Source organism: Pinus tabuliformis, chromosome 4_2 (genome assembly GCF_031772625.1).
Source record: "Pinus tabuliformis cultivar Carrire ecotype Pingquan chromosome 4_2, CPIR1, whole genome shotgun sequence".
Classification (NCBI taxonomy): Eukaryota; Viridiplantae; Streptophyta; class Pinopsida; order Pinales; family Pinaceae; genus Pinus; species Pinus tabuliformis.
Genome location: NC_142304.1, coordinates 1,131,950,516 through 1,131,966,904, shown reverse-complemented (window position 1 = coordinate 1,131,966,904; position 16,389 = coordinate 1,131,950,516). Strand labels below are relative to the sequence as shown.

Here is a 16,389-nt window from a genome sequence, read left to right as displayed (position 1 = left end):
CTACTGGATATCCAGGGCAACCTGGTACCCAGCAGGGTTACCCAACTGGACAACCCGGGCAGCCTTACATTCAACAAGGCCAATCCGGTTTCCAGCAAGGGTACCCATCTGGACAAACTGGGTCAGTTTATAATCCTCAAAATCAACCAGCAGTCCAGCAGGGATATCCTCTTGGGCAGGGGGGCAACCCTACTTACAGCAGGGCCAACCTACTGCCCAGTCTGGTCATCTTTCTGGGCAGGGTGGGCAACCCTATGTTCAGCAGGGTCAACCCACTGCTCAATCCATGAATCCTTCTGGGCAAGGGGGGCAGCCTGCTATACAGCAAGGCCAACCCACTGCTCAGCCTATGCACCAAGGAGGGCAGCCTGCTACACAGCAAGCCCAGCCCTCTGCTCAGTCTGTGCACCCTGGGGGGCAGACGGGCCAACCTTCTATGCAGCAAGGTCGACCCGTTGTCCGCCCTATTCGTTTATCTGGACAAACTGGCCGACCTCAGGGCCGACCAGCTGTTCAGCCGGCTCAGTCATCTGTTCCGCAAGGACAACCCTCAATGGTCCACGGACAACCAGGCACCCAACAAGTTCATCCTGCTGGCTAGCCAGGCCCGTCTCAGATCCAACCAAGTCAACCTTCGGGCCAGATGATCCAAGCCCCGTCAGTTCAAGGACATTACTCTGGGCCTCAAACTCAAACGGGTTATCAAATGCAAGGTGGGCCACAGCCTCAACCTTCCTACCAGACGCAGCCTCCCTATCAGGCTCAGTATGGGGCCCAGCAACCATATGGCTACCAGCAACCCCAGGGGCAAGCTCACTTTGCTCCTTACCAAAATTTCCAACAGCCACAGGTCACTCCTTACCAAAACTATCAGTATGGTGCACCTGTAGGGCAAGTTGCTAATACATGGGGAGCTGGGGGGCAGACACAGGGACAACCGTCCGCATATGGCCAGAATCCGTATGGACAGAACCCCTACGGACAAGCTCCCTATGCGCCAGGCCCTTTTGGGCCAGGTCCATCGGGACAAAGTTCTTACGCACCAGGCCCTTTTGGGCCAGGTCCGTCCGGACAGAGTTCGTGGGGGCAACCACCATCTGGTTGGAACCCTAATGTCGCCTCGAATCCGCAGCCACAGATGTCCTTTAACCCGCAGTTACCATTCTTAGCAACGTTGGAACTGCCTGATGTGTCCAAGTTAACAAATGATCCTATTTTGCATAATCCGTATTGGCCACCAGTTCCGACCAAAATACCAGGTGATTGCCCAAAGTTTGATGGCAAAGCTGGCGAAGACCCTCAGGCCCATGTAATGACTTATCACCTTTGGTGTTCATCCAACTCATGGCTTGATGATTCTATCCGGCTTCGCCTCTTTCAGAGGACTCTCACTGGTTCAGCTGCTAAGTGGTACATCGAACTGAATCGCGGCATGTTTCAAGATTTCAACTCATTGGCTATGGCCTTTTTGACTCATTTTCAGTTACCCATTCGGTACGAGACTGGGACTCACCTTCTCACGTCTCTCAAACAGGATACGGCTACACACATCTCCGATCATATACATGAATGGAGAAGGCGTCGTCGTTTGATTAAATTTTGGATCCCTGATCAACTCTTGACCGACTGGTTCACGACTTCCTTTGTCCCTAAGATTGCAAAAGACATCGCAATGGGAGCGTGTGTAACTGAAGAGTAAGCGATCGCGCGAGCTCAGTACCTTGACTTAGTATATTCTCAGTCGGGTACTTTGTATGAGTATTTGCCAGATGCCCTGAGGCATGGACATCCCAAAGCTCCACCAAAGCCTTCTGTTGATGGAGTCATTGGTTCTGTGAATGCATCATCAAAGAAATCGGCCGCAAACTCTGGGAGGCAGAAGCAGAATGCCCCTAGCAAAAATGCTCCTCAGGGCCAATCAATTTCTGGGAATACCTCCGAGGTCAACGCCGTTCAGTCCACCGTGGCGGACAAATCCTTGAAAGGGAAAAAGAAAGGGAAAGCTAAAGATAAATTTGGACAACCCAAGCAGGACCCTCCTAAGCCTCCTTCCGAGGAAGGAGCTAAACGGAAACCCAAGTATCCTTGTCTCATCTGCGATGAGGATCACTATACCAAGGATTGCCCAAGGTGGTCCGAGGTTAGTCGATTCTTAAAAGGTGCTCTGGGGCCCCCTGCTATGCTAAAAGAGCCTTTCCCTTCCCAGCAGACGCATCAGGTGGCAGATCCCTCTCAATCCTCTTCCTTGTTCGGTTCTCAAGTGTTCATGGCTGGAACGATCCCCATCCATGTTTCAACTCGAGCGAAAGATTATCCATCTCCAGCCAGGAAAGAGTCGGAGGTTACCTCCAGCGCTCCTCCGTCCAGTTCTGGTCCCCTTCACATTGAACGGCCCAGCACTGAGACGATCCCCCGACCCCCTCCCAAAGGTGTACTCAGGAAGTCATCTTATAACCCCAATGCTCGTGCTGCCCAGCACTATAGCATTGTCGAGGACTTACCTCAGGCTCCGTCTGCTATGTCCGCATTAGAAGTCCTCCAGAGCTACCCCTCCCAGAGGAAGTCCCTGCTATCAGCGATTGGTGGCATAGACCCGGCAGATTCGGATTTAATTTCTTTTGATCTCGAGGGTTTCGAACAGAGACTGCCTCATCAGGTGGATTTCCTTATACAGGTTCTCATCAACGGCAAAACGATCCATCGTACAGTCATTGATGAAGGTGCCTCAACCTGCATCATGTTAGTTGCTTGCTGGAAGGCTATTGGTTCTCCTGCTCTGAGCCAGTCTCCTACGACCCTGGAGGCTTTCGATGGAAGAGAATCTCGTCCATATGGTATCCTCCCGCGATTGCCTATCTCTTTAGAAGGGAAAACCGTAGAAGTAGAGGTTGAAGTTGTTGACGCTAATCTCACTTACAACCTCCTCCTTGGACGAAGCTGGACGTATGCCATGCAAGCAGTGGCTTCTTCCTTGTTCCGTGTCGTTCGCTTCCCCCATCAAGGAAGAATCGTCACGGTGGACCAGCTGTCCTTTTTTGCTTCCTCTTCTAAAGGAAATGTGCCATTCGTAGAGCATACCTCCAAGTCGTCAGTGAGTGTGGGTGCTGGATTATTCAAAGATCCCTCCTTGATGGGAGTCTTTCCCCTCCCACCTCCAAATCTCGCCCCTGTTAACATGATTTCAGTACGTTCTGATCCATGGGTTCTTCCTCCCTTGAATCAGGAAGACTCTTGGGGTGATATGATGCCGTTGAGTCCTGCCGAGCTCAACTACATCGAGATTGTCACTGCATCGGCTCCCCCTCCTGAACCTGCTTTTCCAAGTAGCGTTCCCGATTCATATGATCACTTCCCTTGGTTGGGAGATGAGGCCACTTCGGATCCCCTGAAGGAATCATTTCCCTCCGATGAGGCTATCATTGAGACTATGTCTCTCGAGGAGCTCCCTTGGTTAGATCACCACCATCGCTCTTCGTTTCTCCCTCCGCATTCGGAAATGGTCGCATGTCTCGAGCGGTTTGCTTCATGTGTCCCGTCTCCGCCTCTCCAAACCCCTGTTCATCTATATCAAGTGTCTTCGGAAGGCAACATGGGTAACATCACGCAGACCCAGCCTATCGACATCTCTGTCAAACCAGGGATTGTTGAGAATATTTTCATTGGAGTCACATGCACTCCTGAGGAAGTTCAACTTTATACCACTTCATTTCGTGAATTCCGCGATGTCTTCGCATGGTCTTACGAGGAAATGCCCGGCATCGATCCTAGTATTGTGGTGCACGAAATACCTACCTATCTAGGGACTAAGCCTGTTCGTCAGCGCTTACGTCCAGTGCACCCTCGAAAGGCTGCAGCCATCAAGGCCGAAGTTGAAAAGCTTCTTCGAGCTGGTTTCATCTATGCCATCCCCCTCACGGAATGGGTATCCAATATAGTCCCTGTGAATAAAAAGCAGGGCACTATCCGGGTCTGTGTTGACTACCGCGATATTAATCGTGCCTGTCCAAAAGATAACTTTCCTATGCCTTTTATCGATCAGCTTATTGATGACTGCGCAGGAAGCGAGATTTATTCGTTTATGGACGGCTTCTCTGGTTATAACCAGATCAACATAGCCCCTGCAGACCAGCATAAGACAGCTTTCATTTGTCCTTGGGGCACCTTCGCTTATAAGAAGCTACCTTTCGGTCTCAAAAATGCCGGTGCCACTTTCCAGCGTGCGATGTTGTATGCTTTTCATGATATCCGACACATCGTACAGCCTTACCTGGATGACCTCCCAGCTCATTCAGCTAAACGTCAAGACCATCCATCTCATCTACGCGAAATTTTTCTCCGCTGTCGACACTACCATATTCGACTCAATCCGCATAAATGTGTCTTCTGCGTAGAATCTGGCCGATTGCTCGGGTTCATCGTCTCCCGGGAAGGCATCCGTCTGGATCCCCTCAAGGTCGAGGCCATTTTGAATCTTCCTCCCCCTGCCTCTTTGCAGCAATTGCAGAGCTTACAGGGAAAAGCTAATTTTCTCAGACGATTCATCCCGAATTATGCCGAGGTGGCTAAAGGTTTCACACGGTTGTTAAAGCGAGACACGCCCTTTCGTTGGGACGCTATCGCCCAGGAATCTTTCGAGCGTCTTAAAGACCTTCTTGTCTCAGCTCTGCTCTTAAGACCCCCGAATTACCACCGTGACTACACTCTCTATCTAGCTGTCGCTGACACCACCATCGGCATGGTTCTAGTGCAGGATGATGATGCCGGCACCGAGCACATTATCTATTATCTTAGCCGCACCTTCTGGATACGGAAACTCGCTACGCATATGTCGAGAAGTTTGCATTGGCAGCTGTCTGTGCCGTCCAACGATTCCGGCATTATATCCTGTTGCGCACAATGACCGTGATCTCTGATTGCAACCCCATGACCTACATTTTGTCACGTCAGCTGCTGGGGGGCAAATACTCGAAGTGGATTGTAATCCTCCAAGAGTTCGACTTGGAATTCACTGCAGCCAAGTCTAAGAAATATCTGGTCTTTGCTGAACTGCTCTGTTCCTTACCATCTCACTCTGCACCATCTCGCTCAAAGGAACATATCCCGGATGAAACACTGTTTCTCATCAGCACCCTCGACCCGTGGTACAGGGACATTATCGTATATTTACAGACGTCTTCCTTCCGTCCGAATGTATCGAAAGATGCTCGACGGCGAATTCGTCACCAAGCTCAACCCTATCGCATTTTGGGCGATACCCTGTACCGCCTCGACGTTGATTCTGTTCTCCGTCGTTGCTTGGCTCTCGAGGAGGCTGAGCGGATGTTGAATGACTGCCACTCCGACGCTTGTGGTGGCCATACGTCCAGATATGCTACCGCCCAGAAGATCCTCCGTGCTGGTTATTTCTGGCCTTCCATCTTCAAGGATTGCATCCTTGCTGTACGTGCATGTCATGAATGCCAGGTTTACCACCGGAAGATGCGTGCACCTATTGCACCACTGCACCCTGTTGTCACCGTAGGTCCATTTGCCAAATGGGGCATCGATTATACGTCCTGTAACCCTCGCTCGGCCGGGGGGCATGGGTACATCATCGTTGCCGTGGATTATTTCACCAAGTGGGCCGAAGCGATGCCTACATTGAACGAAGACGGTTACACAGCGGCGCAGTTTTTATTCAATCATGTCATTACTCGTTTCGGAGTCCCTCAGGCTATTGTCACGGATCATGGAAAGCATTTCCTTAATCACATGATGACGGAACTAACGACCCAACTAGGCTTGCGTCAGGATAGTTCGACACCGTACTATCCACAATCTAATGGTCAAGTCGAGGCCGTGAACAAAGTTTTGATCACTATGCTTCAACGCACCGTCAACACGCACAAGTCTAATTGGCATCTGATGCTGTTCCCAGCCTTGTGGGCCTACCGAACTTCCGTGAAGGACGCCACCGGCTTCACTCCATTTCAGTTGGTTTATGGGCTGGAGGCTACCCTTCCTGTCGAATGCGAAATTCCTTCGTTGAAATTAGCTGTCGAGTTGCTTCCCAACACCACTCCGGTGGAGGAACAGCTTCTGTACCTAGAACGGTTAGACGAGACTCGTCGTTTAGCTTCTCTAGCTATCGAAGCGCAAAAGAAGAGAGTCAAAGCTCACTTTGACCAGAACATTCATCCTCGTTCCTTCGTTGAGGGAGATCTAGTACTGCTCTACGATCAAGCTAAAGATAAGCTGGGGGCAGGAAAACGCGAGTCCATGTGGCTAGGTCCCTATATCGTGAAAAGAGTTTTACAAAAGGGCGCATATGAGTTGATTGATTACGAAGGAAATCCTCTTGACAAGCCCCGCAACGGGCTGTATCTGAAGAAATATTATGCATGACTTCGTGCACTCAGTTTGTACATACGCGTGTTTAGTGTGTTTTGTGTGCATGATTTCATGTTTTGCTTTGGTGTGAAGGCGTGTTTGCCTCTTATTGTGTTTTCTTCTTCTTGTGCAGATGTCTAGTGCACCTTATGTTGGTTTCGCTGATGGCGCCTGCCGTAGTACCTGCAATTTGTCTTCTGCGGCATGGGCGATCTATGATCCTCACGGAGAGTTGCTAGACCTTCAAGGAGTCTGTCTCGGTCGTACCACTAATAATGTTGCTGAATACAGTGCCGTAATTGAGCTACTAGCCGAAGCAGTTGATCTAGGAATTCGAGCAATGATGGTAAACCTGGACTCCCAGCTGGTCGTTCATCAACTTAACGGGCAATATTCCGTCAGAGACCAACGTATCCTAAGGTTGTATCTACGTGTCAGATTGTTGGAAAGGAATTTTGACTATATCACATATCAACATATTCCGAGACGATTAAACATGTTGATTGATGCATTGGCAAATCATGTGTTAGACAGACATTTGCGAAATAGATAACATCATACAAGAAGACATAGAAAGCATAATAGAGTAAAGCATATGTAAATATTTTCTCAAGCATAGTTTGCATGCGTGCTGTGTGTGCTTTTAAGCTTGCATTAAAAACATTAAAATATATGGGTCATGTGTTTTGCAAATCCATACATAAGATCACATTTGTACTGAACATTTTCATAACAAAACATCATCATATGTAACAAGATCCATCCAAAAATCGGTATGTATATATATATATATATATCGTGTGGCATACTGAGGCGCTCAAAAATAAGTGTATGTGTCAAAAATAAAGAGTCACTGTTCTCCATACATTCGAGACATATGTCTCTCAAAACATCAAAAAGAAAGCTAGGCGACTACTGTGCTGGGTTGTGCTCTCTGTAGCACACAGCCACTCGTGCCACCCGCCTCAACAAGCGGTGCACCCTGGGTGCCACCCCCACTGTATGGATCTGGTGCTCTATGGGAACCTCCTCGACTCCTTGCCCCTCTCTCCGTGCCTCTGGGGCTAAGCCGATGGGTCTAACAGGTCCCACATCTGCACACAGTGACATTTATCAAGACATATGCATTAAAATCAAAAAATATTAAAAAATTTAGAAAAATCAAGTGTCATACCTCCATCATCCCAGTGATCTCCCGCGGGCAGTGGCATGTCAGGATCGTTGCGGAAATCCATACCTGCGTACGGCCAGTCCTCAACGAAAACGATCTGCTGCTCCAACCACTCTCGAAAGATCACTCCCCAAGTAGCTGGCCGGCCACCACCCCCGCGTGGCATAATGCGAGCCCATCGAGTGGCCCTCGTCTCCCGGGGACTTCTAGGAGGATCCACGGCCATAGTCTGCAGCCGCATGACTGGCACCCGCTCCAGAATGAGTGGGAGTAAGAGCGACCCATAGCCAAACTGTTTCGACTCTCCGCGACGACAGTTGTTGAGTTGCCTCTTCATGCTGTTGGTCACCGCAGTGGCCCAGTCAAACACTGTAGGGTGTAGACAATCAAGAGCTAGTAGCAGGTGGGTCTTCGAGGCCTCGTGGTTGGCCAAACATCCCGCTGCCCGGGTCACCATAAAAAGGATGGTGCGAAGGACTATATCTCTCACCATGGGAATTGACACCTTCCCACTCCGCGATTTCTCCGCCCCTGGACATACTCGAGCCATGAGTTGGTCGAGAGTCTCGCCGCTGGGCTGCTGCCCCTCCAGAATGGGCCTCGCACCCCGGCGCGACAATCCCATCAAGAAATATATGTCCATGTGATCAAACTCAATGTCTTTACTGCGGATGGTAAATTTGCCGTCTATTGGGTTCCATGACCGGATCAGGAACTCAAGTAAGTCATGATGAGCTCTCAAGCGTGGAGTCAGGAAGAATTTTAGGAATCCGCACGCCCGCATGGCATCTCGGCAATCCGCTCTTGCAAAAGCGGCTACGTCCTCAACATCATGAGCCCTCTCTTGCCACTGGAAGGCCATTGCGTCCTTCATGAGCATTAAAAGCAATTAGAATGCTGGCTAATAAGAATTTCACGTTAAAAATATAAAAAAATGAAATTTGGCTGCGCCAGCGCGGCTGTTTTTAAAACAGCCACGCTGACCATGGCGGTCCCTTTGTATTTTCTCCAGGTCAGCACGGAAGAACACGGGTTTTCCGCGCTGACCCGAAATCTGGTACGTGTAATTTTCATCGGTCAGCGCGGTCCCGAGCGGGAAACCCGCGCTGACCGAGAGCGCACCAATGGCTCAAAAAATTGCCCAATTGGGCCAATCCCACCGCCAAAATGCTTACAAAAGGACTCAAAAAAGGGCGCATGGCAAGAGGAACCTACCTGGAGCAAGCCGTTCGCCGAATGGTGTCCGCACGAGGAAGAATTGGCTCCGTCAACTTCACAGCTTCACAACGTTCTCAAAGGCTCAATTTGGTAACAATGGTGAAAATGACTATTTACCTTTCTATTTATAGTAAAAATGGCTTAATTGACTATAATTTTTACGAATATGGGTTTTTGGTCATACTTTTACCATGGATTTAGCACTTCTGTCAATGTCTTATACATGTTTCAATATGTTTTTAACATGTCGAACGGATTTATGCGGGTATTTTTATTGTGCAGGTCCTCAGAAACGGTGAAAATCATAATGATCCTAAAATCACTTGGTCCCAAACAATGTCGTCTTTGAGCTCTTTTCCGACACGAAACAAGAAAAGATGGCCGAGCCTCCTTTCAGCTCGTTAAAGGGAACGAGAGGCGGTCATTTTAAGCTCTTTTTTCGACCGTGTAACTTAAAAAGATTGCCGGGTGTTTGTCGTTTCGCACTCGTTATCGGCTCTAAAACGACGTGTTTCCGACCGCTTTTTTACTTTTTCAGGTCGAAAGCACTATTTACGAAAAGTACTCCTCGATCGTAATGGTCGGGCGGTGTCACACGGAAACTGTCAAGGGTGCGGACACGACTGACCTTCCTAGAAGTCTAAGACATTCTAATGACAAACAAGACAAAAAGGAGTGATCTTTCTCTAAATACACCTTTTATAACATGAAAACTACAAGTGTTTAGGTTTACCTTATTCCAAAACGTTGTTGTTGAAGTCCGTTCTTGACGATCCGGATGAGCTCCTCCTTCAAGTCAATTCCTGCAACCACAAACAATCAAACAATTACCAAGCACTTGCATTTCATATAATAAAACATATATCCAACATGCAGACCAAGGAACAAATGAAATAACTCATTAACATAAGCTATTGAGAAAAATAAACCAGTTTGTATTAATAACGAAACAAAGAAACTCTTACAACCTGGCCTTGGTGTTGTGCAAGTTCCTCCCAGGGTCCATCAAGGGTTTTCCTCTTCTTTGACAAAGCTCACCCTCTCCCAAGTAGAATCAAGTGAAGACAATCTCTCCTCACAAAGGCTCTAATGGAAGACCTAAATCCTGCAGCATTTACCCAAAGAAAATGTATAGCTCCAACCTCCTTTCCTCCTGGCTCAATGCCTTTATTTATAGTGCTGTAAAGAGGTTATTCTGGTCCACCATCAATGGGATCATCCCCCTCTTTGGGTGGGATAGCTCCCTTATTGATGGGATAAGACTCCCCTTAATAGAGATACATGAACCAACTGGAGGCGAATCCATTTCATCAAACCGACCTCTAGAATGTTCTAGAAGTAACCACAAGTAACTTTTTCAAGATAAAACTCGCGCATTTTGTCTTTTACAGAGGGACGCACCTGTCCCTTTACATACAGAGCGTCCATGGACGCAGTTTTTGTGAACAAGGTCCGCGTCCCCGCAGGTAAGACTAGAGAGAACCTGCGACCCCAGAGATAAACATGATTTTTACAAGACTTTCTCTCTATTTTGAGTTTGAGATGGATAACAGAGGCATGAGACTTGCCTAAGAGGGTAGCATGACTGTTGATTTGAGCCATACTAACTGTAAGTAGTCAAGGTGACATTTTTTAGTGTAACAGATTGCCCCCTAAAGTGCGAAGCCTGAAATAGAATGGGGTTTTGTAATTCTAGGAAGGGTGAAGCGCTTTATCATTTCGAGGATTACCTTGTGGATGGCCTGGTTGGAACCTGCAATTTTCAACACAAAATACATGGATAAGAATATATCATCACTGAGGTAGGCATTCCCATACTCAGATTCAAAACTTTAACTAATGAACTAACTACTCTGATACAGGAACGATCTTGCAGTACATCATTTTTATAGACTTTTGTAGACACAGTATGGACGCAGCCATCTGTTTATGATGAGCCTACATAGATAATGAATACAAAACTCCTCGCAGCCTGGATGGTAGAAACTAGATCCAGGGTCTTCACTTCTACTTCCCGAATTGGTACGATTCTAGCCATGTGATTAAATGATTTGATGTCGAACATGGTAGAAACCACTTGATTACCAGTCAATGATGTAAACTGTTAACAAGCGTGAGAGAAACCACCAGTAATGTCAATGGTCCTCAAAGTACCAAGCACAACCGCGGAATGTGAATAGATGTTTTGATGTCGAACACTTCACGGAATCCTCTGATCGAAAGTCAATGATGTAAACTGACGTCAAAGGCGAGAAACCTGCCATTGATGCATGCAGACTTCAAGGTACTGTCGATTCCTAAGTCATCTTTCTAGATAATGTGTCGATGTCGATAGAAAGCGACCCGTTGCAGGCAAGCCCGCAACACGAAATCATTGTTCAAGTTGAAGAAATGTTGCTGTAAGGACCGACTCAGGGATGGTCAAATGGATGACAAGTATTTTGCGGATGAAAGTTTGTTATTTGCAGGCCTCTTGAACACATAACGACACAACAGATGGCTTGGTGAAGAATAACTCAAAGTTAATCCCCGAAACCCAGTTAAAGACTTTCAAAGTGACGTGGTCAACTGTGAGGTGAAAAATTTCCCAACCCAGGTGAATAACAAGTGCCGTGTTCAAGAGCGGTAATAAAGTTTCTCTGAGACAAAAAGTGACAAATAGGTTCATTCTTCTCTTTTTCCCCCACCATTTCTGGCAAGTACCTCTTTATTTTTTAACAAGCTTGAGGAGGATAACATATGCTTGATTGTAAGCTCGTCCTTCGGACGAGTCCAACCTAGTTTAAATTCGAACCCTAGGAAGGAGTGGTTCGTTCCTGTTTGTAATTGAACAGGTCCTTTACTGTAAAAATTTAACGAGTCCAGTATAGGAAAAACTCGGCGTTTTTCATTTTTAGAGAGTCTGAAAAAACTAAAGGAGACTCCATGTTGAACTTTTTCGTATATTTGTGTCCCTCAAGCCCGAAAAAGTATAAAATAATACCTGGGGGAACCGCTTGATCTTGCGACCAAGGAGTACTTTCATATTAGTGTCGTTAATCTGAAAAGTAAAAAGTGATCAAGGACACGTCGTTTTATTTCCTTATCGAGTTCGAAACGACAAAAACCCGGCAATCTTTTCCTGATTTTGCGGTCAGAAAAGAGCTAAAAGGGGACCGTCTTTTAATTCCGTTTTAACGAGTGAAAAAGAAACACTCGGCGATCTTTTCATTTTTTAGGAGTCAGAAAAGGGCTTAAAAGATGACTCTGCAATTTTGTTTGTGAAAAGTTTACAATTTCCCTCGAAATCCCTTTGTCCTGCACAAAAGCGACCCATTACTCATACCTGTTTAAAATAGGCAAAAATACATTCAAAAATATCTTTTCATGGTAAAAAATGAACTAAATCATCCAAAAAACCTATAAAAAGAGCTTTTACCATGTCATTTTTACCGTTTCACTGTTGAGGTTGAAAAAAGGGCTTTTGACAAGAAAACTTCCCGTGGTTGCTGCGGAAAATCTGACCGCTGGAATCGAACGCCGTCTCATCCAGGTATTTTACACATCCTACTCTGCATTTCTATCCGTTTAGAATCAATTTTTAGGGTTTGTTTTTATTTTTTGGGGGGGTTTTGGTTTTGGAATGCGCCTCTCGGCGGACGCAGGTGCCCTTCGGGTGAGCCGCGTCCCCCGACTTTTTCTCTTACGGGAAAACGGTCGGAAGACGCAGCCCGCCTTCAGGCCAGCCGCGTCCGGGCGCCCTGTGCAACAAAGCCGGGGTGCGTCCTCCGAGAAACGCGCATTTCAAAACCCCAACTCCCTCAAAAAACCACCAAAAATTCCCAAATTAATTTCTAATGCTATTTTTTGATATGCAGGCACTAATCATGTTAGACTGGAGAGAAAGAGAGCACGTAGAGGAAGATGAAGTTGCAATAAATCATCAACCTTCTCTGGATGCCCTAAAAGCATGCGGTTTATACAAATATTGGACCATACCGGGCATGAGGGGCCAGGTAAGATTCTTGGAATGGCTGGTTGAGCGATGGAACGTACAGGAACAATGCTTTTACATAGGAGGGCACCAGCTCGAGATAGAGCCCTCGGATGTATACTTTCTCACTGGCTTGCCAAACAGGGGTGAGCAACTCAACCTTGCGGGGACTAGGCCGGGTGGCCAATCCCTTGATAGTCTCCGCGAGACTTGGTGCACACCGGGAGCTCACCATTCAAAAGGCATAGAGATAAAACACATCACTCTGCCGGAACTCAAAGTCATAGCGTTCACGGTTACCAGAATTTGCGGCGCGGCCGCTTTACACATTGCTTCCGGATCCCAAATGCGGATGGCAATTGACTGCTACCAAGGCACCATTTTCAACTGGTGTGAAGCTGTGTCGGCTCATATGAAGAGCCAACTAACCAAGGCAAGGAACGGACGACTAAAGACCTTTGGATATGGGCCTATAGTCGTGAGCTTTGCCTTGGAGAGAGTTCCATTGCTGATCCCTCAGCAACTCACTGTTGATATTCTGGGTCCTCAGCAGCCAAAGCTGATACGATGGGTTGCGGTAATGGCCCGGCATCCTGACGAGGGCGCGACAGTAGTTCGATTCTCAGATAGTTATTTTGACTGGTTAGAGAACCAGCTTTTTGTGATACAGGATTTCCCGTATGCCGGAACAGATTTCAGAGGTGATCCGGACATGGTTCTTCCACAGGGAGAACAATGGGATGACAGAGGTACTTTTTATTTTCACAAGTTTTCTAGTTATGTATTTTTTGTATTTTTTATATATATCGTCCCAAAACTAATAGTAAATTCTTCAAAATGCAGATGTTGGCCCACAGCGACCAGCCAACCTCCGGCCTTATGATAGACTACATCCAGCTGTACCGGCACCGGCCCCACAGGATGCGACAGCAGAGGTACTAGCCGACTTGGAGCATGATCTAGAGCGTCTCACGGCAGATATACCTGAGACTACTATGGATGATATTCCAATGAGGCTTCAGCGCTTCGTGGTCGCGGTCCCTGGACCATTTAGAGGTTTTTTACGTAAGGTAGCCCGCGCAGTGGTGTCGTACAGAGAGCACCACCAGTGATTGACTAGTCACTTTTGTAGTCACATGTGACATTTTGATTTTTTGTACTATCATTTTGCCGATCATAAGGTGTTTTAAACCTATGATCGAAGACGATGTATATATTTTTTGACACACTCCTATCTATATATATCACTATTTTACCGGCTTATCTTGTTTAACATATATGATGAAATGTTTTTAAATTTACTTGCATGATTATCGTAAATATCTGTCTAACATTTGAGAAGCAATTGCATCTGCTAATGTATTCAAAGACCTCGGAATATGTTGATATTCAATGTAATCAAATTCACGTTCCAAGAGACGCACTCTCAAAAACAACCTTAACAACACAGGATTTCTAATGGCATAAACTCTATTAAGCTGTAATACAACAAGTTCAGAATCTAACCTCACTATCAAACGTCGAATTCCAAATGAAATAGATTCGGATAATAATTCAACCACTGCACTGTATTCTGCAATGTTGTTCGTTGTTTGACCGAGGCTTACCCCATGCATAGAAACTAACTCGTCAGAGGGTGAATAGATAACCCAAGCTGCGGAAGAGATATTCCGTGTACTACGACAAGCACCATCAGCAAATCCAATGTATGTTTGGAGAGGCGTCGACATCTACAATATCAAGAGTAAAACCAAGATGAGCCAAAATAATGACGACAAACCACACTTAGCTAAACTAAGCACACTGACTAAACTAACACACACTTGCTAGCTAGAAAGAAAATCTAACCTATCTAAAAATTTCTCCATACCCATCATTTTAAGCATAATACCTCTTTAGGTAAAGTCCATTTCTGGGTTTACCCAAAGAGTCCCCATCAAAATCAACTAACTCATAAGCCCCTTTTGCTAGCTTGCGCTTTACAATGTAGGGCCCATGCCACATAGGAACGAACTTTCCGGCACCTAGCTTATCGTTAGCTTGATCATATAATAATACTAGGTCTCCTTCTGAAAAACTTCGAGGGGTCACATTTTTATCGTACTGAGCTTTCATTCGTTTCGCGTGAGTCTCGATAGCTAAAGTAGCGTCACGTCGAGTCTCATCTAATTTAGCTAAGTATAATAACCGTTTCTCCTCTGCGGAAGTAGCTGGAAGTAATTCGACAGCCATTTGAAGTGATGGGATTTCGCATTCAATAGGTAACACAGCTTCCAAGCCATAAACTAGCTGAAAAGGGGTGAAACCTGTTGAATTTTTCACCGAAGTTCGATATGCCCATAGCGCCGAAAATAACATGTTATGCCAATTCGTTCGATGGATACCAATGATCCGTCGAATCATGACGACTAGAACTTTATTGATTGACTCAACCAAACCGTTGGCCTGCGGATAATAAGGAGTAGAGCTATCGTGGCGCAAACCAAGCTGGCTTGTAAGTTCAGTCATCATGATATTTCGAAAGTGGCTCCCATGATCAGTAATGATTGCTTGTGGGACACCAAACCTAGTTATGATATGATTGAATACGAAAACTGCAGCTGTCTTGCCGCTTGCGTCGAATGTAGGCATCGCCTCGGCCCATTTTGTAAAATAATCAACCGCGAGGATGATATACGCATGCCCCCCGGCAGAGTGAGGGTTACAAGTAATAAAGTCAATGCCCCATTTGGCGAATGGACCAGCGGCAATTATAGGGTGGAGAGGAGCAGGTGGAGCGCGCATCTTTCGATCAAAAACTTGACAGTTGTGGCACGTCCTGACAGCAAGGATACAATCTTTAAACATAGACGGCCAGAAGTAGCCAGCGCGCAACACCTTCTGAGCTGTGGCATACCCAGACATATGACCGCCACATGCTCCAGAGTGACAGTCATTCAAAACTCTCTCAGCCTCTTCGTGAGTTAAACAACGTCGAAAAACTAAGTCTGCCCCCCGGCGATAAAGTGTATCTCCAATAATTCTGTATTGCTGGGATCGAAACCGAATTTTTCGACGGTCTTCTTTGGAAGCTTCAGGCCGAAAGGTTTGGGTTTGGAGATAGGTGATTATATCCCCATACCACGGATCTAAAGTGCTAATAAGAAACAAAGATTCGTCCACGATGGACTCCTCTGCCACAGTTTCTGTGTCAGCACTCGGGAAATCACACATTAATTCCGCAAAAACTAAAGATTTCTTAGACTTGGACTTCTCGAACTCCAAGTCGAACTCTTGCAGGATAACAATCCATTTAGAGTACTTGCCCCCTAGCAGTTGTTTTGTCAAAATATAAATCATAGGGTTGCAATCCGAAATAACGATAGTCTTGCGGAGAAGAATGTAGTGACGAAAACGCTGGACAGCTTGAACGGCTGCCAGGGCCAATTTCTCCACATGTGAATATTTTAACTCAGTTGGGTTTAAGGTTCTGCTAAGATAATATATCACATGCTCTGTTTTGAATTCATCTTCTTGAACTAACACCATTCCAATGGTGGAATGCGAAGCTGCGAGGTATAAGAAGTAGTCCTGGTTGTAGTTGGGAGGATGCAATAACGGTGCATGGGTCAACGCGTGTTTCAATGCATCAAAAGATTGTTGGGCAATCTCGTCCCAA

At 46.4% G+C, this 16,389-nt stretch overlaps 1 protein-coding gene across 1 annotated transcript in view; it reads right to left on the bottom strand.

The window, feature by feature from the left end:
* Nucleotides 1-7,781, bottom strand: part of LOC149173658 (subtilisin-like protease SBT5.3) — an 83,904-nt gene extending 76,123 nt beyond the window's left edge. Inside the window, exon 1 of the mRNA XM_089426788.1 lies at nucleotides 7,607-7,781. Coding sequence (XP_089282914.1) covers nucleotides 7,607-7,781 — 175 coding nt within the window. The remainder of the gene's footprint in view (nucleotides 1-7,606) is intronic.
* Nucleotides 7,782-16,389: the final 8,608 nt, after the last annotated feature.